The sequence below is a fragment of the Schistocerca piceifrons genome, chromosome 3, assembly GCF_021461385.2.
Source record: "Schistocerca piceifrons isolate TAMUIC-IGC-003096 chromosome 3, iqSchPice1.1, whole genome shotgun sequence".
NCBI lineage: Eukaryota > Metazoa > Arthropoda > Insecta > Orthoptera > Acrididae > Schistocerca > Schistocerca piceifrons.
Window position 1 is genome coordinate 33,104,511 of NC_060140.1, and position 24,295 is coordinate 33,128,805.

Consider the following 24,295-nt stretch of genomic DNA (forward strand, 5'->3'; position numbering starts at 1 on the left):
GTCCCTCTATAAGCCTTAATTTCTCCTATCTTATCTTCATGATCCTTATGCAAAATGTATGTTGGTGGCAGTAGAATTGTTCTGCAGTCAGCTTCAATTACTGGTTCTCTACATTTTCTCAGTAGTGTTCTTCAAAACAACATCGTCTTTCCTCCAAACATTCCTATTTGACAACCTGAAGCACCTCTGTAATATCTGTTTGTTGTTTGAACCTATTGGTAACAAATCTAGCAGCATGTCTTTGAATTCCTTTGAAGTCTTTTGTTAATCTGACCTGATGTGGATCCGAAACACTACAGCAGGACTCAAGAATAGGTCGCACTAGTGTCCCGCATGCAGTCTCCTTTACAGATAAACACACTTTCCCTAAAATAAACCGAAATACATTTCATTACCCTTGCTTTGCTTTTGGTAATGTTCATCTTATATTCTCCTTTCAAGACACTATCAACTCCTTTCAACTGCTCTTGCAAGTACTTTGCTGCCTCTGACAGAATTAGAATATCATCGTCAAACTGCAAAGTTTTTATTTGTTCTCCCTGAAGTTTAATTCCTAATCCAAAGTTTTCTTTGGCTTCATTTACTGCTTTCTCGATGTACACATAGACCATCAGTGGGGATAGCCTACAACCCTGTCTCAGTCCCTTCTCAACCACTGCTTCCTTGTCACGCATTTTGCCTCTTATAAATGTCTTGTTTCTATATAAGTTGTAAATACCCTTTCACTCCCAGTATGTACTCCTGCTGTCTTCAGAAATTTATAGAATATGTTTCACGTAACAATTTCAAAAGCTTTCTCCAAATCTACAAATGCTATTAAATGTAGGTTCACCTTTTATTAATCTGTCTTCTAAGGGAAGTCGTATGGTCAGTATTGCTTCACAAGTTCCCACATTTCTTCTGAACCTAAACTGATCTTCCCAGAAGTCAGCTTCCATCAGTTTTCTCATTCTTCCACAAATAAATCGAGTCAGTATTTTGCAACCATAACTTAAACTGCTAGTTCAGGAATATTAACAGCTGTCAGCACCTCCTTGAACAGGAATTATTACATACATTCTTATTGAAGTCTGTGGGTATTTCCCATCTTATACATCAAGTGGAATAATTTAGCCATAGGAGGAGTTTAATCTAAGGTCCCATCAAGGAGTTTAATCTAAGGTCCCATCAACAATGAGGTCATTAAAGCAGCTGTGCCCTTTCAAAGGAATTATCTCAGCATTTGCCTTAAGCAATATCGGGAAATCACAGAAAACTTAACTCAGGATGGCCGGACATAGATTTCAAATGTCATCATCCTAAATGCGAGTCCAGTGTCCTACCTTGATCTGTGCTACCTTGACCTGTGGGATAGTTAAGTCATGGCGGACTCTCCCAAGGATATCAGTTCTGATGGAATCTTGCCTTCTCTGTGGGCTTTGTTTCAACTTAGGTCTTTCACTGTTCTACAAATTCTTCTTGCAGTATTGTATCTTCCATCTAATTTTCATCTATATCCTCTTCCATTTCTGTAATATTGCTTTCATGTTCCCTTCCATTGTACAGACCCTCTATATACTCCTTCCACCTTTCAGTTTTCCCTTCTTTTTTAGGACTAGTTTTCCATCTGAGTTCTTGATACTAATACAGCTATTTCTCTTCTCTCCAAAGGCTTCTTTAATTTTCTTGTTGGTGGTATGTATCTTTAACCTGGCAATATATGCTTCTGAATCCTTATATTTGTCCTGTAGCCACTCCTGCTCGGACATTTTGCACTTCCGTCCAATATAATTTTTTAGACGTTTCTACTCCATTTGGCCTGCTTCATTTTTGTATTTCTTCTTTTCATCAATTGAATTCAGTATCTTCTATGATACCCAAGGAATTCTACTAGGCCTTGTCTTTTTCCTATTTGGTCCACTGCTGCTTTCACTATTTCATTTCTCAAAGCTATCCAGTCATCTTCTTCCGTATTACTTTGCATTGTTTCAGTCAATTGTTGCCTAATGCTTCCTTTGAAACTCTGGTTCTTCCAACTTTTCCAGGTCCCATCTCCTTAATTTCCTACCTTTACGCAAATTCATCACTTTTAATCAATAGTTCATAACAGATAAATTATGGTCAGAGCCCACACCTGCCTCTGCAAAAGTCTTACACTTTGAAATCTGATTCCCGAATCTCTGTCTCACCTTTACATAACCAACTGAAACCTTCCTTATTTTTAGTCTCTGCACATTCCTCCACATACACAAACTCCTTTCTTTAAATTTTTTTATATTCAGTCTTTTTAAAGAATTACATCAGTAGCTATATATTGTCCACTACTACTAACATTATTACTTACCACTTTAAATAATAATACTATGTTGGTGAATTTTATTTATGCACATTTTCACAATGAACAGGAAAATTGACACATACTTTCTAAATTCAGTTTTAAAGCACCAAAGTGCTGTAACTGAGATCTGATGGATTATGATATTACATGCAGACAAAACATGAAACAGCAGTAACAACAATTATGATAAATTAACTTTTCTTTCAGTTTAGCAATGGAAAATCCAGGCAGTCAGAGGCAGTGGCCACGTATGTGAGATGTGTTTGCACGCACATTTGTGTGTGTGTGTGTGTGTGTGTGTGTGTGTGTGTGTACATAGTCTAATTTGGAAGAAGGCCTTTTGGCTGAAAGCTTAATTGTTGCTAGTCTTTTTACTGTGCCTATCTGTGACTTCTTATTTTCGTAACATTGTCTCTCTCCCCCCGCCCCCCCCCCCCTCTCCATTTAGTTTGAATTATTTTTAGTCTCTGCACATTCCTCACATGAGAGGTCATGTTTTAACACCAACTACACATCAGTAAACCAGGAATTTGAAAACAACCAATTAAGGTTTTGTTGATGAATAGATTAATGCACTTCATCATGGAATACTTCCTCTTGCCTCTGGGAATGACACACTGTGTTCTAACAGAAAGCATATTTTAGCAATATTAATTGTAGTAGTTTATTCCTTCATCCTGTACATGTTGTGTAGAAAATACGCTGGTGTCCAAAATTAAAGCAACAAACCACTACTTCCCTGTCCTGTGTCTAATTCATGATATAATCATGCAAACTCTAAACAGATATCTGTTCGATCGTGTTCTGCACGAAAGATAGCATTCCGGTTAACGAACAACCCCACCAACGATGATGTCAGGGGATCTATCAAACGAGGCAGTGTTTGCCAGGTAGCCCAAATCCTCGATCACTGTGTACACTGTCACAGACGGTGCTGTACGACACAGTGATGATGCCAACCAGACTCTCTGCAATAGAGGGACATACATAGAATGGAAGCAGGACAGACAAAAACTGATGTGGCCTGATGGCTTAATGTGAATTGTTCAGTTGTTTTTCAAGTGCGACGACAGTTCATAGAGATTGGAACTGTATACTGAAGATCAGAGCCGGGCCGACCACACGTGACATCAGAAAGAGAGGAGTGTTATTTGCCTGTAAGGAGTCGACAGTACTGCCTTAGTACTGCACGGCAACTGGCATCTGATGTTTTAGCATGCACCGGACACGTTGTATCGAGGCAAACAGTTACAGAAGGGTTGTGCACAGTGGCTTTTATTGCCAGAGACATGTTGTATGTGTATCTTTGATGCGTCTTTAAAGAAGGGGATGTTTAGAGTGGAACCGTCAACATACCACCTGGACGGTTCTTTTCACAGATAAGTCCCGATTTGGTCTGGAGAGTGAATCTCGATGGATTTACATCTGGAGGGAAAGTGGAACACAATTTCAGGACCCGATAATGTGGAAAAGGACCAATATTGAGGAGGGTCCCTAATGATGGTTGCAGGGATTATGCTGACCACTTGAACACCTCTTCATCACTTATACAGTTGAACTGACACATTTTAACTGCTGTCAGGTACCGCGACAAGATTTCTGGACCTCACGTGGGGTTGCTGTGAGGTGCCGTGGGCCCAGACTTCGCACTGATGGACGATAATGCTCGGTATCACACAGTACAGGTAGTTGATATATTCTTGGAAATGGAAGAATTTGCATGCATGCCATTGCCTCCTCACACTCTCAATTTGAATGCCATAGAACAATTTTGGGATGCACTAGAAACACGGGTAGCATCACGATAGTTTCCACCGACCACTCTTCAGGACTTGCGAGCAGCTCTGCAGAAAGAATGAGTATTACTGCATTAACATGAGATTCATGACATTATTTGCAGCATGCCTGAATGTTGTCAGGCCAGTGCTGCTGGCAGGGGTGGTCACACCCAATACTGAGAATATTAACCAGTTGTCGGAATGTGTGTCTAAATCCATCAAGTTCAAAAACAAAGAGCATTTTTGTGTAACGTTATGCATGTAGCAGTTGATTACGGTCTATATACTTTCCATAGTTTCTACTTTACTATCACCTGTTTGTACTGTTTTGTGGCAAAATAAACACAATTTGCAAAATTTATGTCTGTTGCTTTAATTTTGGACACCAGTGTATGTACTATAATGAGGTGATGTGTCCTTGATATATGTTCATACATTGTTCAACCTTCAATTAATTTGTCAAGAAGCAGGTCAGGTGATCATTTGATACTGTACTATTTACCGGGACATTGCACCAACTATGTGGGAGGGAAGGAGGGGGATGGGGAGAGGGAGAGGGATCAGTGTAAACATTAGAAAGTAAAAGCAAACCTGTTTGGAGTTATCAGCATCCTTTATGAGCCCTGTTGCTTGATTAATATCATTGTTATTCTCTGTTGATTCCTGAGCAAGAGTACGTATCTTATTCTGTGTCTGTACTACTAGTCGATCCACCATTTGCTGTGTGGAGCTCAATAGGAAACCCTGTAAATAAGAATGAGATTTAAAATCTATCACTTTTGCCTCATAATCCATTCGTATGAGCAGAGAATAAATAAACTTCTCAAAGGACATGAGTGTTAACATGAGGCAAAAGGAACTTTGCAATGAGGGGTGTAGGACAAGGAGGGGGGCGGGGGTCAGCAATATGCTGTCACTTACTTCTACAATTTATTATTATTATTATTATTATTATTATTACTATTATTATTACTGGTGTAGGTAATACCTTAAGACTAATAGTATACCACATTAATGCATTGGTTTGAATACTTTATGAGGTATGAATATCATATTTATTGAAATTAACTTCAATCGATCATTGAAATCTTCTATGTGAGCAACAAACAAGTTACCTGCTGCAATCTGAAGGCCTGGCCATTACTGTATATTTTTGGTGTGACGTTTCTGTGCAGGATATCTTGGATTTTCTTCATAACGGCATCTGTTCTTTCTGCTTCTTTCTGCAGAAGTCTTCATACAGGGGACAATGTCATAAATTGGAAAAGGCATGTAGCGTACAGTATAATTACTGTAACAATGAAGCATATGTAAGTACTATTGAACAATTTTTGATGCAATATATGTTTGTACAAGAACAGAGAAGCTCATACAGATTCCATTACAGGAAAAAACTGCACACAGTATCTGTGTCTAGTTTAAATACATGGTGACATCTTATAAATAAAAGTATTACATTGCCGTTTTCCAGTCACAATTAGAAGTTAGATTTTTGATGGATGATAACAAGATTTACCTCTCCAATGCATACGCTATGTCCGAATAGCCTTGCAATGTTATATTGTTGCGATCATAAATTATTGTTCGCAATTTCGAGTTGATCTGCAGTGCTTTTGCAAGCAGCCTGGCCCCATTGTCCCCCCATCATGTTTCCACTGAAACACCAATCCAAATACAAACAATAAATAACAAATAGCAAGGATAAGAATTCACGAGACAGAAGAATGGTACCTATTTACTGTTTGTTATAACAGGAGTAACTAACACACAAAAACAGGAAAAAGGAAACACACATTACATCTCTAACTTTGGGACATGAAGAGTACTGTTTGTTTATGAGGAATGCGTGAGGGAAATAAGAAAAAGCATGATAAGATAAAAGTTTATAGCAAAACTGCACAAGTGAGAGACAATGAAACTGACAATGTGATGGAACAATAATGGTTACAATTCAACAGTCTGGAATGTACCAATATATGATATTAGGATAAGTATGAACAAGCAATGGAAAAATCTAAGATGGAATAAAGACAATATTGTGAAAAGGATAGATTACTACACACCATATAGCGGAGATGCTGTGTCACAGATACGCCCAACAAAAAGACTGTCACACAAGTAAGCCTTCGGCCGAAAAAGCCTTTGCTGGAATTAGATGACACACACACACACACACACACACACACACACACACACACACAACAAAGCCAGACTGCAACCAGCAGCCCGGGATGGGAGAAGCAATATGGATGATGGGGCTATGGAGGAGGGTTGCACAGGGAGGGGAGGGATAGCATGGTAGGAGTGAGAGACAGTAAAGTGCTGCTTGTGGGAGCATACAGGGACAAGTTGGAGAGAGGGTAGGACAGCTAGGTGCATTTGGGAGGTTAGAAAGAGGGTGCCGAGAGAGGGTGGGAGTGAGAGTGGGGGGTGGCAGTGGAAAACTACAGAAGTAAAAAGACTGTGGGTGCATTGGAATATTAGAGGGCTATGTAGTGTCCAAGTGGGAACAGAGAAGGGGATATGTGGGTGTAGGACAATGACTAATGAAGGATGAGGCCAGGAGGGTTAAAGGAACATTGGATATATTGGAGGGAGAGTTTCCACCTTCACAATTCAGAAAAGCTGGTTGGTGTTGGTAGGAAGGATCCAGATAGCAAAGGCTGTGAAGCAGTCCTTAAAATGGGGAATGTTGCATTGAGCAGCGTGCTCAGCAACTGGGTGGCCCACTTGTTTCTTGGACACAGTTAGTCGGTGGCCATTCACGTGGACAGACAGCTTCTTGGTTGTCATGCCCACATAAAATGCAATACAGTGGTTGCAGCTTAGTTTGTAAATCACATGAGTGATTTTAAAGGTAGCCTTTCCTTTAATGGGATAGATTATGCTTGTGACTGGACTGGAGCAGGTGGTGGTGGTGGTGGTGGTGGTGGTGGTGGTGGTGGTGGGAGGATGTTTAGGAGACATCTTGCATCTACATCCATTACAGTGATAGGAGCCATGAAGCAAGGGGTTGCAAGCAGGAGTTTTGCAGGGATGGATGAGGATATTGTGTAGGTACAGTGGGCACTGTGGGAGGAAGGGTGGGAAGGATAGTGAAAAGGATGTTCTCTATTTCAGGGCATGACAAGGTAGTTGAAACCCTGGAGGAGAATGTGACTCAGTTGCTCCAGTTCCTCTGTGGTTGGACAGTGGGAGCTTGGGAGGTGGTGGATGACTGGAGAGATAAGGCATGGAAGATCTCTTTCTGTACAAGGTTGAGAGGGTAATTACCCTGATAAACCTGCTATCTGTCCCCCTCCCCGCCCCAGCCTCCTCTTTAGCTCCATCACCCAGATTGCTTCTCACATCATGTGCTGCTGCTTGCAGTCTGGCCTCAGTAGCCAGAGACTGTGTGTGTGTGTGTGTGTGTGTGTGTGTGTGTGTGTGTGTGTGTAATTCCGATGAAGGCTCATTTGGCCGAAAGCTTACTTGTTTGACAGTCTTTTTGTTGCGCCTATCTGCGACTAAGCATGTCCTCTATATGCTCCTCATTGTAATCTATCCTTTTCATAATATCTGCCACACTTAAAGGCATATATAAATTTTGTAACAATCTTATATAATTTATCTAGTCTTTTTAGAAATCAATTTATTATTTTTATTCGTATTCTGATAATAATTTTGTTTAGATATTGACAAGCATACAAATATTTCTGTGTTGGTTGGACTGTTAGTAGTTGACACTTTAAAACAAAACATAAACAATTCTCATTTTGTAATTCCAGGAAAACTTTTAGGCAGAGTGAAACTAGTTTTTTGTTAGTATTTGTGGAATAAACTTCTGCAAATGTTAGGAACATTTTCCAGCTAATAATCTTCATGATATAAGCAACTTAATAAAAAGCATTGTTAATGAACAAATTTTATCAATTTCAATATTCAAAGCTAAGAGCCACGTAAAACTTCATGCTGCAATGTGAGAGGCACAAATTAATGTGGAACTGGATGAGGCCATTCGATATTCAGCAGCAGTTTTTGATGGTAATTAATGAATCCCCTGTTCCTAATAATGAATGACGTAAGCAGTGATTGTTAGAAATATATACATGCAGTGGCAAATCAGGCCTTGGGACCTCAGTTTGCGACAGTTTCTTGTTAGACAGTTTTGTTACAGTTTTACACAATAAATATGAAATTCTAAAAGAGACCATCGTGTCAACCTCAACTTCAAGAAATCTCTCTTGGTGTTATCAGATCATAAGCTACAATGTCAATAACTCAGCAAGTTGGAGCAAAATTTGGTGGAGCAGATACTCACAAAATTCTTTAACAGTGTCAGAGAGTGGCAAGAAATGACAATGAGTATTTGCTAACTAGCTGTTACACTGTGTAATATTTCAAGTCGGTAGTTACACTGAACAAGAGGAAAGTAAGTGGTCAACCACAAGAGGTCAAATCCAGAGTCCAGAGAGGGGTCCACTGCCTGAATGGAAACAAAACAATAGGAAGGTCCGTATGGCTCAAGAGTCTCTAAAATCGTAACAGACTATGGGAGAGATTTGCAGACTTGCTGATACTGCGAACCACATACCCTCACTGTGACTATACAGGGTGTTACAAAAAGGTACGGCCAAACTTTCAGGAAACATTCTTCACACACAAAGAAAGAAAATATGTTATGCCGACATGTGTCCAGAAACGCTTACTTTCCATGTTAGAGCTCATTTTATTACTTCTCTTCAAATCACATTAATCATGGAATGGAAACACACAGCAACAGAATGTACCAGCATGACTTCAAACACTTTGTTACAGGAAATGTTCAAAATGTCCTCCGTTAGCGAGGATACATGCATCCACCCTCCGTTGCATGGAATCCCTGATGCGCTGATGCAGCCCTGGAGAATGGCGTATTGTATCACAGCCATCCACAATACGAGCACGAAGAGTCTCTACATTTGGTACTGGGGTTGCGTAGACAAGAGCTTTCAAATGCCCCCATAAATGAAAGTCAAGAGGGTTGAGGTCAGGAGTGTGTGGAGGCCATGGAATTGGTCCGCTTCTACCAATCCATCGGTCACTGAATCTGTTGTTGAGAAGTGTACAAACACTTCGACTGAAATGTGCAGGAGCTCCATCGTGCATGAACTACATGTTGTGTCGTACTGGTAAAGGCACATGTTCTATCAGCAATCAGGTAGAGTATCCCGTATGAAATCATGATAATGTGCTCCACTGAGCGTAGGTGGAAGAACATGGGGACCAATCAAGACTTCACCAACAGTGCCTGCAAAATGTGCACAGAAAATCTGTGTTGATGACGTGATTGCACAATTGCGTGCGGATTCTCGTCAGCCCACACATGTTGATTGTGAAAATTTACAATTTGATCACGTTGGAATGAAGCCTCATCCGTAAAGAGAACATTTGCACTGAAATGAGGACTGACACATTGTTGGATGAACCATTCGCAGAAGTGTACCTGTGGAGGCCAATCAGCTGCTGATAGTGCCTGCACACGCTGTACATGGTACTGAAACAACTGGTTCTCCCGTAGCACTCGCCATACAGTGACGTGGTCAACGTTACTGAGTACAGCAGCAACTTCTCTGATGCTGACATTAGGATTATCGTCAACTGCACGAAGAATTGCCTCGTCCATTGCAGGTGTCCTTGTCGTTCTAGGTCTTCCCCAGTTGCGAGTCATAGGCTGGAATGTTCCGTGCTCCCTAAGACGCTGATGAATTGCTTCGAACGTCTTCCTGTCCGGACACCTTCGTTCTGGAAATCTGTCTCGATACAAATGTACAGCTATTGTCCCGTGCTAATCCATACATCAAATGGGCATCTGCCAACTCCGCATTTGTAAACATTGCACTGACTGCAAAACCACGTTCGTGATGAACACTAACCTATTGATGCTATGTTCTGATGTGCTTGATGCTAGTACTGTAGAGCAATGAGTCGCAAGTCAACACAAGCACCGAAGTCAACATTACCTTCCTTCAATTGGGCCAACTGGCGGTGAATCGAGGAAGAACAGTACACACTGATGAAACTAAAATGAGCTCTAACATGGAAATCAAGCGTTTCCGGACACATGTCCACATAACATCTTTTCTTTATTTGTGTGTGAGCAATGTTTCCTGAAAGTTTGGCCGTACCTTTTTGTAACACCCTGTATAAGATCGATCTCTCTCTCTCTCTCTCTCTCTCTCTCTCTCTATCTATCTATCTATCTATCTATCTATGCATTTTGACTCAAAGTGGCTAGCACATAATTTACCAATAAATCAATGGCTCCCAAACCGCAGGCCACAGCCCACTAATTGGCTAGAGGCAGTGTGCCACTGGGCTACAAATGCCTGTGGAGAGATGAAGACAAGATAAAAATTATCTAGAACTTCAGGGGTTTCACTCGTCAGTGACAAAGGTGAGCAAATACGGAATAGGAGCTGACATGCTCTATTGTTATCCTATACCACTCACAAAGGAATGTCAATTCTACCCATCAAAATCTGCCCCGCCCCCCCCCCCCCCCCCTTCCCCACCTACCTACCAAAACAAGCTGCTACAAAGGAATAACGTTAGGTTTTTTTTCCCTTCTTAATGTTGAAGATTATCAAATCGTGTGCCACCAAGTGGCCTTCTCTGGCTTCTCTTGGCATAAGCATATAATGTGCCACAATCCGATTGCAATGTATGGAGTTGATAGTTTCTCGGATCCAACTGCTGACAAGAATGATTCGCTTGAATACCCTCATTTAATACACAGACACAACAAGAAAGAAGGAAGTTTGGTGTTTTATGTCGTGTCCACAACTAAGATTATAAGACATGGAGCTTTTCACAGATTTCCTAGTACTGGAGGGGCAGGATGCACCATGGCCCTTTTAAGGAACCATCCTAGCATTTGCAGCGAATAATTTGGCTGATTGCAGAAAACCGATGTCTGGATGACCGATCCGAAAACTGAACCCATGTCCCTCAAATGCAAGTTTAGGGCGTTACCCACTGCACCACTTCGCTCAGTCCCTGTGGACATAAGACTGAATTAGGAATTTAAGTCATATTTGTCTCCTAATAGAACACACGTCTGTGCAGAATGTCAAACTGAACGTATTTCAGACACCTAATTTCTAAACTGTTATTTCATTTGGCTACCAGTTTCAGCCACCTTCCGGCCCACTGACCGATGTGCACAAAGGTTCCAACCTTGGTTCTGGTCAAATTAGGGGGCAGCATTCAAATACTGGAATATGTAGATTTCTGCTTGATACAGTAATAACTTCAACTGAGTCCTGCAACCATCTCTGGAAAGACGGACATACACAGACTATATCTGTGCGGGTCTGTAGAACTGATATTGAGATACTGGCATTTTATTGATTGGAGACTCCATGGCACGTTGTGTGCACCACAACCAAATAAGGGATAGAATCGGAAGGAAAATCAGCATTGGCCATATTTTGTTGTTTTATGCGATTGCTCTAAGCTTGTGGTTATAGCTTGATACCAGTGCCTACCAATTTTAATTGTATATTACAGCACTGAGGATGGTCATTAAGTGACCGAAAATCGATTTTGCTGACAATAAAACAACAAAATACGGCCAATGCTGATTTTCCTTCCAATTCTACTGGCATTTTGGCATGCTCAGTAATTTTTACAGATAAGTAGTTTTGTGTGTGTGTGTGTGTGTGTGTGTGTGTGTGTGTGTGTGAGTGTTTGAGAGAGAGAGAGAGAGAGAGAGAGAGAGAGAGAGAGAGAAGCATTAACACCGGCATATTCTGTAAGCAGATGCACATTTCATGGGATTTGGAAACAGAAGAGACATAACACAAACTGTATCAATTGCTGCAATGACTGAGGTACAGTGATTTGTAAATTCTATTATCTCTATTAATTCCCGTTATGACCTAGCTCTGATGGATAAATCACTAACAATGGAGGTAGAAAAAATCTCCAACAACTGAAGAACACTTGTCATACCATCAGAATTTAACATTATAGAGTCTCAGTGGGTCAAAATACATCTAACAATGATACAGATTTTTTTGTGGCACTAGTGCAGAAGGAAAATGGCGAAAGAAGGGATATGTTAATGTAAAACTGAAGAGAAGAGTGGCATGTAGGTACAGTGATGATGGCCTGGGCACTGTTTGCACTGTCACGGTCATGTCATGTCACGGGCAAGTGTGAACACTGCCATTTAAATGTTTACAACAATACTTTCAACCATGTCAGTAGATGCACAGGCTGTGCACAGCCTTGTTGTGTTACTGTATCCTCCTTCAGTCAGTGACTGTGTGTTGTACCACAGGTCATGTCTACTGTTAGTTACTGCTACTTCAATTAAATATGGATGCTTGGTTTCAGACTGGGCCTTGTCGTAAGACACAAAATTCAAATTAGCGATGAAGAAATTTGCAAATCAGATCCTGTAAGTAGCAAGATTGTCTTACCAACAACTTCGACTCCAAGTAGTAGCAAGATAGCAAAGAACGCCAACAGATTTTCGTAAATGTGACTAACCATCTGGAATGTGTAGGGAAGTCTCAATTTTTTTCAAACCAAGAAAAGAAATTTTTCTTTGACTAAACCCACCATGAAAAAGTCTTCACAACCAAACATACAAAGTACAAGAGTTTCTTATGAGCTGTCTTTGTTAACTGCAAAGAAGGGGTCAGCTCAAAGCGTGGGGGAAGTACTTATTATAACCAAAGAAAAAGTAATAAATAATCCTTTGTTTGATGAAAAATTTACACAAAAATAAATGAAAATCCATTATCAAATACACAACTCTGAAGATAAGAATTAACGAAATGTCCACTGGAGCTTGACAAAAGTAAAGATGTTGCTGGCTATCTCATTTATTAGCTTTTGGTCATTTTCAGTTGAATGGCAATATTGATGAAGCACTGTTTTTCTGCCTGTCTTGGGTGACAAAAACAACAGGTGAAGAGATTTAAAATCTATCAACAAATTTATGAAAGAAAATTTAGGCTGGTCGAAGTGTGTAGGTTTCACAGCTGACAATGCACTTGCTATGTCCAGAATTCATACTGGCTTAGTCACCAAAGTTAGGTCAATTGCTCCCTTGGTTTGGTGGGCACAATGCAGTATACATTGAGTGTCTCTTGCAGTTAAAGGTTTGGGCGAAGGTCCAAAATACGTTTGATGATGCAATAAAAATTGTAAACTTTATTAAAGCAAGGCCTAAAAACTCTCAACTGTTAGGTGTGATGAAATGGGCAATGAACACACACAGCTTCTACTTCACAGTGGAGTTCGGTGACTGTCAAGAAGCAAAGTATTGTCACATGATCGCCACAAGTTTCCCCAAGAGAAATTCCCTGATATTTCCCTGATTTCAAGGCAAGTTTTGGCATTTTTCCCTGAAAAATTTTGAGATCTTAAGGTTAAGTTAAGACGTAAGTTGACAATCTGTCTTTGCAGCTACAGTACAAGGAACAATAGCGCAAATGAGGAAATATCTTTAAAAAAATAAAATGAAAAATCTTGCAAGTAAATGGAGTTTCCTGATGAGAGCAAAAATCTTAAGTACCAACGTCAACATCTTTTGTAATGAACGGTTTTTAGATGGAGAAAAATGTTGTATGTGTTTTATTAAGACCATTGATGTTATTTTATTTCTATAAAACAAAATACGCATTTCCTTGGAGTCGCAAGACAGACTTAAAATACCTTCACTGATTTCAGAAATAACCTCAGAAAAAAGTAGGCCTCTTTAAAGAAGTGTATAAAGTGGGAAGAACTGTGCAAACCAACCTGTAGTTGACCGCCAATAAAATGTCAGTTCTACTATGTTCGTTACTGTCGATTATCACCCACTGTGTTATATTTATTATTTTATAGGTATTGTGTGATTTTTCTTTCAAGAAATATACAAATACATAGCATACAAACTGCCAGCAACTGACAAAATTTTCTTCTTCTTATCGTCCATACTTTTTAACATATAAAGTACTTTTGCAGTGCCAAAATGTATTAAACAAATAAAATGTCTATAAAACACCACAATGTACAATGTACTTGCAGTGAGACAGTTGCAATTCCTGAAATCCGTCGCCCATGGCCTCTGACCTGCTGAGGAGCACAATAGTCCTGGGTCCATGGACAAACAATGAAAATCTGCTGCATTACACCAGGCACAAACAGACCCACCCTGTGGGCAGATCTGTGAGACCTGATCCAGTGGGCAGGGACTGCACATTAGGGGGAACCAAACGGCTTCAGATCGGCAGGCCCAATCCATTGCAGATGCCCGCAGAAGTGGCCTGCAGTTTTGGCCCATCGCAGAAATCCACTGGTGTGGACAGCTATTCATGAGCCACAGACAGCATGTTGATGAAATGAGACCAAGGTGATCAATCCACTAAACAAGTAACTTGTTCAAATACTCTGAGAATCAATAATAATAAGGACGATAGCAATTCATTGTAAAGATGATTGCTAAGCTGCAGATAGGCATCTAGAAAAGACAATCACACTCTAACAACTAAATTTTCAGCCATAGCTTTTGCCAGAAAACAAGAGCACAAACACATTCACACAATCACTCAGACACAACTCACGTGCACATGACCACTGTCTCCGGCCACTGTACCTACAATCTCTGAGAATCAGTTCCAAACATACCACTCCTCATGCCTCTCATTAACAGTTGCAAGGCTAGCGGCAAGAAGTGGTGGCAGCACTAACTGGAAGCTGAGGGGAGCAGTAGGAAGGGGAGAAGCAGTAGTAATGAGGGAGTACAGAAGCGATGAACATACTCAGCTGCACACAGCCAGTGACAATGCGTGACACCTCAGTAAACAAACCATTTTATCTACTGAGTAAATAAAGAGATGTTTTCCAATTTTTTTTTTTTCAAATTTCCCTGATAGATTTGAAATTCCCTTATATTCCCTAATTTCCAGAACCTGTGGCAGCCCTATGTCAAGCTTTTCCGAACTCCACTACAAACTCAGGATTTTTCTTGTGAATGGAGATTGTGATGAGAAACTCTAAAATTCTTTCTTAGACTGTGTGACCAATGAAGACTAGTTGATGTGATTGGTATCTTTGTTGGATATTTTTGGTGCCCTCAGTGTTCTTAACTCACAAGGGGAGGTCACTAATCGCAACACGCCGATTTTGCCCAAACTGCCTGTGTAGGAGGAGATGCGTCTCCACATCACATGCCTAAATATTTCACCTGAGTGGGCCTTAGGAAAGCAGAAATGCTCTCGAAAGTTTTTCCGATAGCGTTGTATACTTTAATCAGCGCTCTGTTCATTGTTAACAGCGTAGCGTAATGGTCAGGCAAATTGCTTACGAAACAGGTGACCTGAGATCAATCCCAGGTGCTTCCTAATTTTTTTCTGTTTTTTCTCACTGTTATTTTACTTTGTTTCTTCAGATTGTTCAACTACTTACCATAAAATTTAAATACATTCAAGCTTTCGAATCAAATATAAAACAATCATATTGTAAATGACATACAAAAAGGTTAGAAAATAAAATATTATTCTTATTACGTATATGACGCTAACAGACGTTACCCTAACTGACCACTGGAATCACAAGCGTCGCGTCAGCTATCGACGGTAATGGATTTCTCACCAGTGAGTGTCGTGACTGTATGTATTAGAATGTACTTCTATCGTCAGTTCACAACAATTCGTGGAGCTGTGAGTATCATCGTGCCAAAATAAAACATGGCAACTCAACAAAAAGTGACTGACAATCTCTAAATGTTTGATGAAGATTTCAAAGCAAACTTCACCAGTGTTCTTTCCTACGCTTTTTTAATCTATAAAGAAAAAGGGATGATCACTGACAAACCTCCTATGTCCTTCAGAAATATTCATAGGTGAAGCAATTGCACAGGCAGTTATTGACGTTATGAATATGCATTTCATATAGTATGACGAAGATCTGATACTATGCACAGAGCCCGATGAAGAAAATATTTATGAAGAGGTACGTGGAAGATCTCTCTCTCTCTCTCTCTCTCTCTCTCTCTCTCTCTCTCTCTCTCTCACACACACACACACACACACACACACATTTATCATATGCAGTCTCTTTTTATCTGTCACAGGGTGACTTCTTCAAGTACAGATGAGGATTGTACTCCTGAAGTTTCCTCCACGAGTTCCTCACATACATCAGCAACATTGGCTGACAAGAAGAAGGTCCTGGAATTTGATGACGCCTATCCGAAATGGAAATTTGCAACATTGAAGTCTAGATTCCCAATCCTGAAGAAAAGGGATTATCTTAAAATTTGGAGGAAAGAAGTACACCAAGGTGGCACCAGACATGAATAGTTGTCCTTAATTGACTTGGAAATATGGAAAAAATTTCAAGATGCATGACGCTGCTATGAACAGGTGCCGACTAGAAACCTACAGCAATGGGCAATGACCACTGCATTTCCGTATTTGTCAGAGAATTTTCACTTCCATGCTTCTAGTAATAAGAAAAAAATATTCAATAAGGCAGTGAAAAATCACGAAATTCGTCAGCAAAAATGATGTCGCAACTTTGGACGAAACAGTGGCAGCAGCAGAGAAGTTTCATACACAGATGAGACATTTAATGCCACATTTCAACATCGACTATATAATTAACACTGACCAGATCAGATGCCAGTATGAGTCAACGTACAACAGGTCTCTGGATGTCAAAGGTGCAAAGACTGTTATGGTGAAGCACAGTACAGTACAGTTTAACCACTTCAGGGAAACTTTTACCCCTTGTGTTTTTATGTTTGCAATAGCCTGAAAATAAATTCAGTCCTTGGGTTGCCACTATCAAAAAATTAGAAGACGAGCACGAAAATGTTGACGTTACTTGTTCCACGTCAGGGAAACTAACAAAAGAGCTTTATGCAACATTCTTGAAAACAACACTGAAGCCATACATCGCAGACAAACAGATTCAACCTAGTATGATGAGACATTTACGAATGAGCTAGGCAAGGCAATGTGTACCACGAAGGTCATTCCACCAAAACGTACACCGCTGGTTCAACTGTGTGATGTATATATCTATCGCCAAGTGAAAATTCTAATTAAAAAGACTATAAAGTGCCCCTGAATTGCTCCAAGAACAGCGAAAAATATCATCAAGAGAAGACGCAATTAAAATACACTCCTGGAAATGGAAAAAAGAACACATTGACACCGGTGTGTCAGACCCACCATACTTGCTCCGGACACTGCGAGAGGGCTGTACAAGCAATGATCACACGCACGGCACAGCGGACACACCAGGAACCGCGGTGTTGGCCGTCGAATGGCGCTAGCTGCGCAGCATTTGTGCACCGCCACCGTCAGTGTCAGCCAGTTTGCCGTGGCATACGGAGCTCCATCGCAGTCTTTAACACTGGTAGCATGCCGCGACAGCGCGGACGTGAACCGTATGTGCAGTTGACGGACTTTGAGCGAGGGCGTATAGTGGGCATGCGGGAGGCCGGGTGGACGTACCGCCGAATTGCTCAACACGTGGGGCGTGAGGTCTCCACAGTACATCGATGTTGTCGCCAGTGGTCGGCGGAAGGTGCACGTGCCCGTCGACCTGGGACCGGACCGCAGCGACGCACAGATGCACGCCAAGACCGTAGGATCCTACGCAGTGCCGTAGGGGACCGCACCGCCACTTCCCAGCAAATTAGGGACACTGTTGCTCCTGGGGTATCGGCGAGGACCATTCGCAACCGTCTCCATGAAGCTGGGCTACGGTCCCGCACACCGTTAGGCCGTCTTCCGCTCATGCCCCAACATGGTGCAGCCCGCCTCCAGTGGTGTCGCGACAGGCGTGAATGGAGGGACGAATGGAGACGTGTCGTCTTCAGCGATGAGAGTCGCTTCTGCCTTGGTGCCAATGATGGTCGTATGCGTGTTTGGCGCCATGCAGGTGAGCGCCACAATCAGGACTGCATACGACCGAGGCACAAAGGGCCAACACCCGGCATCATGGTGTGGGGAGCGATCTCCTACACTGGCCGTACACCACTGGTGATCGTCGAGGGCACACTGAATAGTGCACGGTACATCCAAACCGTCATCGAACCCATCGTTTTACCATTCCTAGACCGGCAAGGGAACTTGCTGTTCCAACAGGACAATGCACGTCCGCATGTATCCCGTGCCACCCAACGTGCTTTAGAAGGTGTAAGTCAACTACCCTGGCCAGCAAGATCTCCGGATCTGTCCCCCATTGAGCATGTTTGGGACTGGATGAAGTGTCGTCTCACGCGGTCTGCACGTCCAGCACGAACGCTGGTCCAACTGAGGCGCCAGGTGGAAATGGCATGGCAAGCCGTTCCACAGGACTACAACCAGCATCTCTACGATCGTCTCCATGGGAGAATAGCAGCCTGCATTGCTGCGGAAGGTGGATATACACTGTACTAGTGCCGACATTGTGCATGCTCTGTTGCCTGTGTCTGTGTGCCTGTGGTTCTGTCAGTGTGATCATGTGATGTATCTGACCCCAGGAATGTGTCAATAAAGTTTCCCCTTCCTGGGACAATGAATTCACGGTGTTCTTATTTCAATTTCCAGGAGTGTACATTCGATCATGCAGCATCAATTTAGTGCTCCTGTGTTCACCCCTATGATCCAGTACGCTTGGTTAGCATCCGAACTGATATCAGACAAACCGTCGTTTCAAAACTTGAATGATATGTCCTTTCCAATGACGCATGTTTTCGCAAAATGTAACTACTCAAACAATGCCTTCATAAAATGTGCCTGGAGTGAAACATACATATGTTTTACATGTTTCTATGGTAGATGTAACCACAAAAGCTGCAAACCTTCTACTGTGATAATGAATAAAAGGTAGCGCATGTAATCACAAGAATCTTTCGAAACTTTATTTTCATTAACACTTTCGCTTAATTATATAAATATACTGCTTGAATGTGTTTAATTTCTACAGTAAATAGTTGAACAATCGGAAGAAACAAAGTAAAATAAACATGGGAAAAAACAGAAAAAAAAATCCGGAAGCACCTGGGTTTGATCCCAGGTCGCCTGTTTCGTAAGCAATGCGCTTGACCAACATGCTACACCATTAACGACGAACAGAGTGCTGAGTAAGGTACATAGTGCTACTGGAAAAACTTTCGAGAGCATTTTCTCCTTTCCTAAGGCCCACTCAGGCTAAATATTTAAGGCATGTGATGTGGAGACCCACCTCCTTCTACACACACAATTTGGGTGAAATTGGCGTGTCCCGATTGGCGACCTTCCCTTGTCAGTTGTGCAAGGATATTCATCAGTTTTTTGCACAAGACAAAGAAGCAATGACAATGAAACTTCTGCAATGGACTGACAATGAAACTTCTGCAATGGACTCAAAAAGTGAAACAAGAGTTCTTTGACGTATTTCCAGTCTTACATGATTTTCTGGGAACCAACAAAATCAGAGTTGATACACATCAACAACTACAACCATAAAGAACACCTCAAATCTTTGACCTCCAGCAACACTAATTTAAAGGTACACATTTTCCCAAATTTTGTGCAAATTTTTTAGGAGGCCGAATTGTAAACACTAATTTTCTTTAGACAGTAACTTTACCTAAAACAATTTTTGAATTTTTTTTTTAAACTAATAATAATTTATTTCAATAACTTGTCTTATACTGTGATTATACATTTTATTCTGCATTCATATGAATGACAAATCAACTAACTAGAGCAGCATCTAAGCCTTTTCATGTTTCTTTTAGGAACTAATTCCCTAAAATTGAGGGCAAAATCCAATGGATCGGAAATCCCTTTTGAGTAGGTTACTTAAGAAAATGGAAAAAGTCATGAAGTGAAGACGACTTGCTAACTGAACTATCATGTGACCAGACTCTAAAATCATTTTTTAAAACACCACCATTGGTCCAGTTCTGGAAAACTGTTTGGCAGAAGTATCCAGCAATTGTAAAAATTGCACCAAGAGATCGAATGGGCTTTTCAACCACCTATCCACGTGAGACAGCTTCACTTTAAAAAAAAATAAATAAGTACGGGGATATATTGAATGTACATAGTGATTTGAGGCTAAAACCAATCAGTTTTACTCCAGATTCGATTCTCTTTTGCGGAACAAACGATGTCAAAAATCACACAAAGCTTCTTTTTTAACACTGATCGCTCAACTTTGAGTTTTCATATAATTGTGACAGCTAAGTTGTCTTAATTATGTTTGGTAGTGTGTGATTGTGGTTAGTCATGAAGGTGGTTATAGAAAGTTGAATGATGATCTAATAGCTGTCAAGGAGTGGGTAAAAAGTTCTATGTCCAAACAGGATTTGTTTTTGGTTTAAAAGTTAGTTGGAGGGGATCATGCAAGAGTGAGAGGAAAGGAATGGTCCGGCATTATTTTAACAATCATCTCTTGGGATGTTACTCTACTGTGGATACAACAGCAATATAGTCACCAAGGTAAACTACAAGATTAAAAGAAAAACAATAGAAAATTGTACTGAAATGCAGGAGGACCTGCAATGAATTGGCACAAGGTGCAAGGAATGGCAATTGAATCTCAATGCAGACAAGTGTAATGTGCTGCGAATACATAGAAAGAAAGATCCTTTATCATTTAGCTACAATATAGCAGGTCAGCAACTGGAAGCAGTTAATTCCATAAATTATCTGGGAGTACGCATTAGGAGTGATCTAAAATGGAGTGACAATATAAAATTAATCGTCAGTAAAGCAGATGCCAGACTGAGATTCATTGGAAGAATCCTAAGGAAATGCAGTCCAAAAACAAAGGAAGTAGGTTACAGTACACTTGTTCACCCACTGCTTGAATGCTGCTCACTGGTGTGGAATCCGTACCAGATAGGGTTGATAGAAAAGATAGAGAAGATCCAACAGAGAGAACAGAGAGAGCATACAAAACACATAATTCCATTAAAAATGCACTACAAAACTGAGAAGAGACATAGATTTATACTAAAACACAAATATATATTGATTACAAAGCAACACTTGTGATAGTAGGTGCTTGGGGCAAGAAAGGTACAACATTCAATGTCAAGATACAAAGAACATGTGAAAGCACAGAAGTATGGGGCAAACCATTCCACATTTGCAGATTATCACAGGAAGCATAATCACAAGCCAGCCTCCAGAGAAGAACATGAATATAATCAGAATACATTGTAAAAGACACCTTTGACTTTGCAAGAAAATCATCATACATTAGAAAACCAAGAAGAAAAGGAAAAGCTTTTGAATGACCAAGCATATGTGACAAGCAACTCACTATTTACATTATAACAACAGTGGAAATTCCTGGGTGGAACAACACTTACAATAAAGGAAACACAACCACTTACCTATAGCTCTGTGACATGTGGTAGATATAAGCAAGCAACAGAAAACAGTATTCAAACTAGCTTTCAAACTGCTCCTCTTTCACATAAAACCACACAGACAACCAAATGACGCAAGATCGACTGCTTGTTAGCAATTGTTGAGAGAAGTTGCCTGGGCACATGGAGGTGGGGTGGGGGGAGGGGTGTGGTATAAGAAAGATGACTGAGCATCTCAACAACAAGAAGATAGGAATTCAGAGGATACGACATATAGGAGGGAGGGGGAAACTAAGGAACAATGGGGAAGAGAAGAGGGAGTGGGAGAGGTAAGAAGTCAGTGCCTGAATTGGGGCAGAAAGAGTGGTACGAGTACGCAGCTGACGAAGTAGAGAGCGAAGGAGTGGTGCAGAAAAGATATAGAATGGAAAAGGTAATGTGAGGCACTGGGAAAAAGGTTAGCAGAGGTTTAGGTGATTGTCTTGTTTTGCTTTTTGCTTTGTTTTAGAGTGCGAAACTACTAAGGTCATAGCACCTATGTCTGAACCTTACAACACAGAGACGAGAAAGGAGTTAAAAACAACTACGTATTAAGCCCAATCGATGGAAGGAAAGACAGCTATGAACAGGGACTTGAAGAAAGCCCCATAAAATATGCCATAGAGACAACAGGGGTCCTGAACTAAAGATTAAATGTCCTTTGCCACATTGTTATGATGAATAAAAAGTAAAACACACTGGCACATTGTTTGCTAAAATTGGCAATAAATCAGACAGCAAATATAAATGAGAATGTAAGTGGTTAAAAACAGTGCAGTCTGTCAGGAAATGGGGACCCATCAAAGGTTGAGGACGATGAGCAAAAAGTGGTGGGGGATCACCACTTAACAAATGGCGATGGCTAGAAAGACAGTGGCCAATACACAACCTAAGTAAAATGATCTCCTTGCAGCAAGAGGGCCGCTTGGAGAGGTTTAACTCCCTAGAACTTGTTCCCATGAAGGGAAGACAGGTGGTGACACCAAAGTTACACCACCTGCTGACAGACAGCAACACAGAGATCATTTGAGGAAATGGAAGAACTAGCAGGCCGAGATACGAGGTAGCAGAGAAGAGGGACACACTCCATACTCGCGATCAAAGGAGTCACTGAAGGAGGAGGCATAGGATGGGTGGCCAAGCATGGCAGAGAAACAGCATGTGTGTCTGCCGAGGAGAAAATCACGGCTGTATGAAAGCGTTAGTTCGGCAGCTTCTGCATACAAACTCTCAACCCAGCTAGTGTAAAAGACACCACAGGCCAAACAGATGCTATGATGGTGGATTATATTGAGATGGCATAAGATGCACGGATATGCAGATGAATAACAAAACACCCGTAGCCTAGTGTAGAATGGACAAGGGACTAGTACAAATGAAGGAGGGTGGTCTGATCTGCTCCCCAGGAAGTACCGCTGAGGCCACATAGAACACTGACGGACCACCTACAGCAGGTGGCCAGGTAAGACACATGGGAAAAACAAGAAAGTTTCCTATCAAGCATGAGCCCCAGGAATTTTGTAGTTTCAATGAATGGAAGAGCAACAAGCTCAAGATGTAACGACAGTGTCAGGAACCCACTGCAAAGCCAGAAATTCACAAAAATAGGTTCATCAGTGAAAAAGAGAAAGCCGTTCTTGATGCTCCACAACTAAAGAGGATCAAGACAATGTTGAAGACGCCACTCAAAGAGACAAATCCACGGAGAACCACAATAGATTGCAAAATCATCAACAAAAAGGCAGCTGGAGATGCACGGCAGGAAACTGGTCATAATAGGGTTAATGGCAATAGCAAAGAGGACGACGCACAGAGTGGAACCATGAGGAACACTGTTTCCCTTGATAAAGGTGTCTAACAAGGCAGAACCCACACAGACTTTGAAAACTCGGTCTTTTAAAAATTCCTGAAGAAGAAAATACGGCATGCGGCCTTGGAAGCCTCACATGTAGAGAATATGGAGGATATCAGTCCTTCAGCAGGCATCGTAGACTTTCTCCAAATCGAAAAACGCAACCACAGACTGGTATATCTACAGAAAACCATTTATGATGTGGTTGGACAAAGTGATGAGATAGACAACTGCAGAATGGCACACAGTACATCCACATTGTGCAGTGGTTAGTAAATTCCAAGGCTCGAGCCACTGTACCAGCCGGGCATTAATCCATCAACTTGGAAACACAGCTGGTGAGAGAAATGGGGCGGTAGCTAGAAGGAAGGTGTTTGTCCTTACTGGTCTCGGGTATGGGTATGGCAATGGCTTCACCTAAGTGTCTGGGAAACTTGCCCTCTGCCCAGATGTGATTGTATGTGTGAATGAGAAAGTGCTTGCCTGCAGGAGAAAGGTTCTGCAACACCTGAATCCAAAAATTGTCCAGCACTGTGCCGGAGGATCGGGATGAGGTACTCCCTCACAGTTAAGGCGGCATTGTAGTACTCGTGATTGTGAGAAGACAGGGGTAGGGGTATCGCCCTACCATCCTCCACTCAGTTCCAATGGAGTGGATGGAGCCTGAAATTTCCACAAAATTGCAGCCCAAGGTGTTGGAGATAGCTATAGGGTCCACTATGACATCATCTGCAATGGTCAGGACAGAAATTGGGGAATGAACCTCGGTCCCAGAGAGCTGTCGGCAGTTGGGCTACACGATGGAAGAGGGAGTGGATCTGTTGAAATAACTAGCAGATGAAATTCAATTAGCTTTTTGCTATCCCGAAGGACACGATGACACAGCGCAGGCAGCTGTTTACAATGAATGCAGTTCGCCGTCTAAGGAAGATGGTTAAAAACACAGAGAGCATTGCCTTGCACGCGAATCACGTCGTGCCACACCTCAG

The 24,295-nt window shown here is 41.4% G+C and overlaps 1 protein-coding gene across 1 annotated transcript in view; it reads right to left on the minus strand.

Moving 5' to 3' along the window:
- LOC124789771 (F-actin-uncapping protein LRRC16A) overlaps positions 1-24,295 on the minus strand; it is a 524,837-nt gene that overhangs the window by 157,449 nt on the left and 343,093 nt on the right. Inside the window, 5 exon segments of the mRNA XM_047257233.1 lie at positions 4,687-4,839; positions 5,211-5,315; positions 5,317-5,386; positions 5,612-5,736; positions 5,738-5,750. Of these exon segments, the coding sequence (XP_047113189.1) occupies positions 4,687-4,839; positions 5,211-5,315; positions 5,317-5,386; positions 5,612-5,736; positions 5,738-5,750 (466 nt within the window).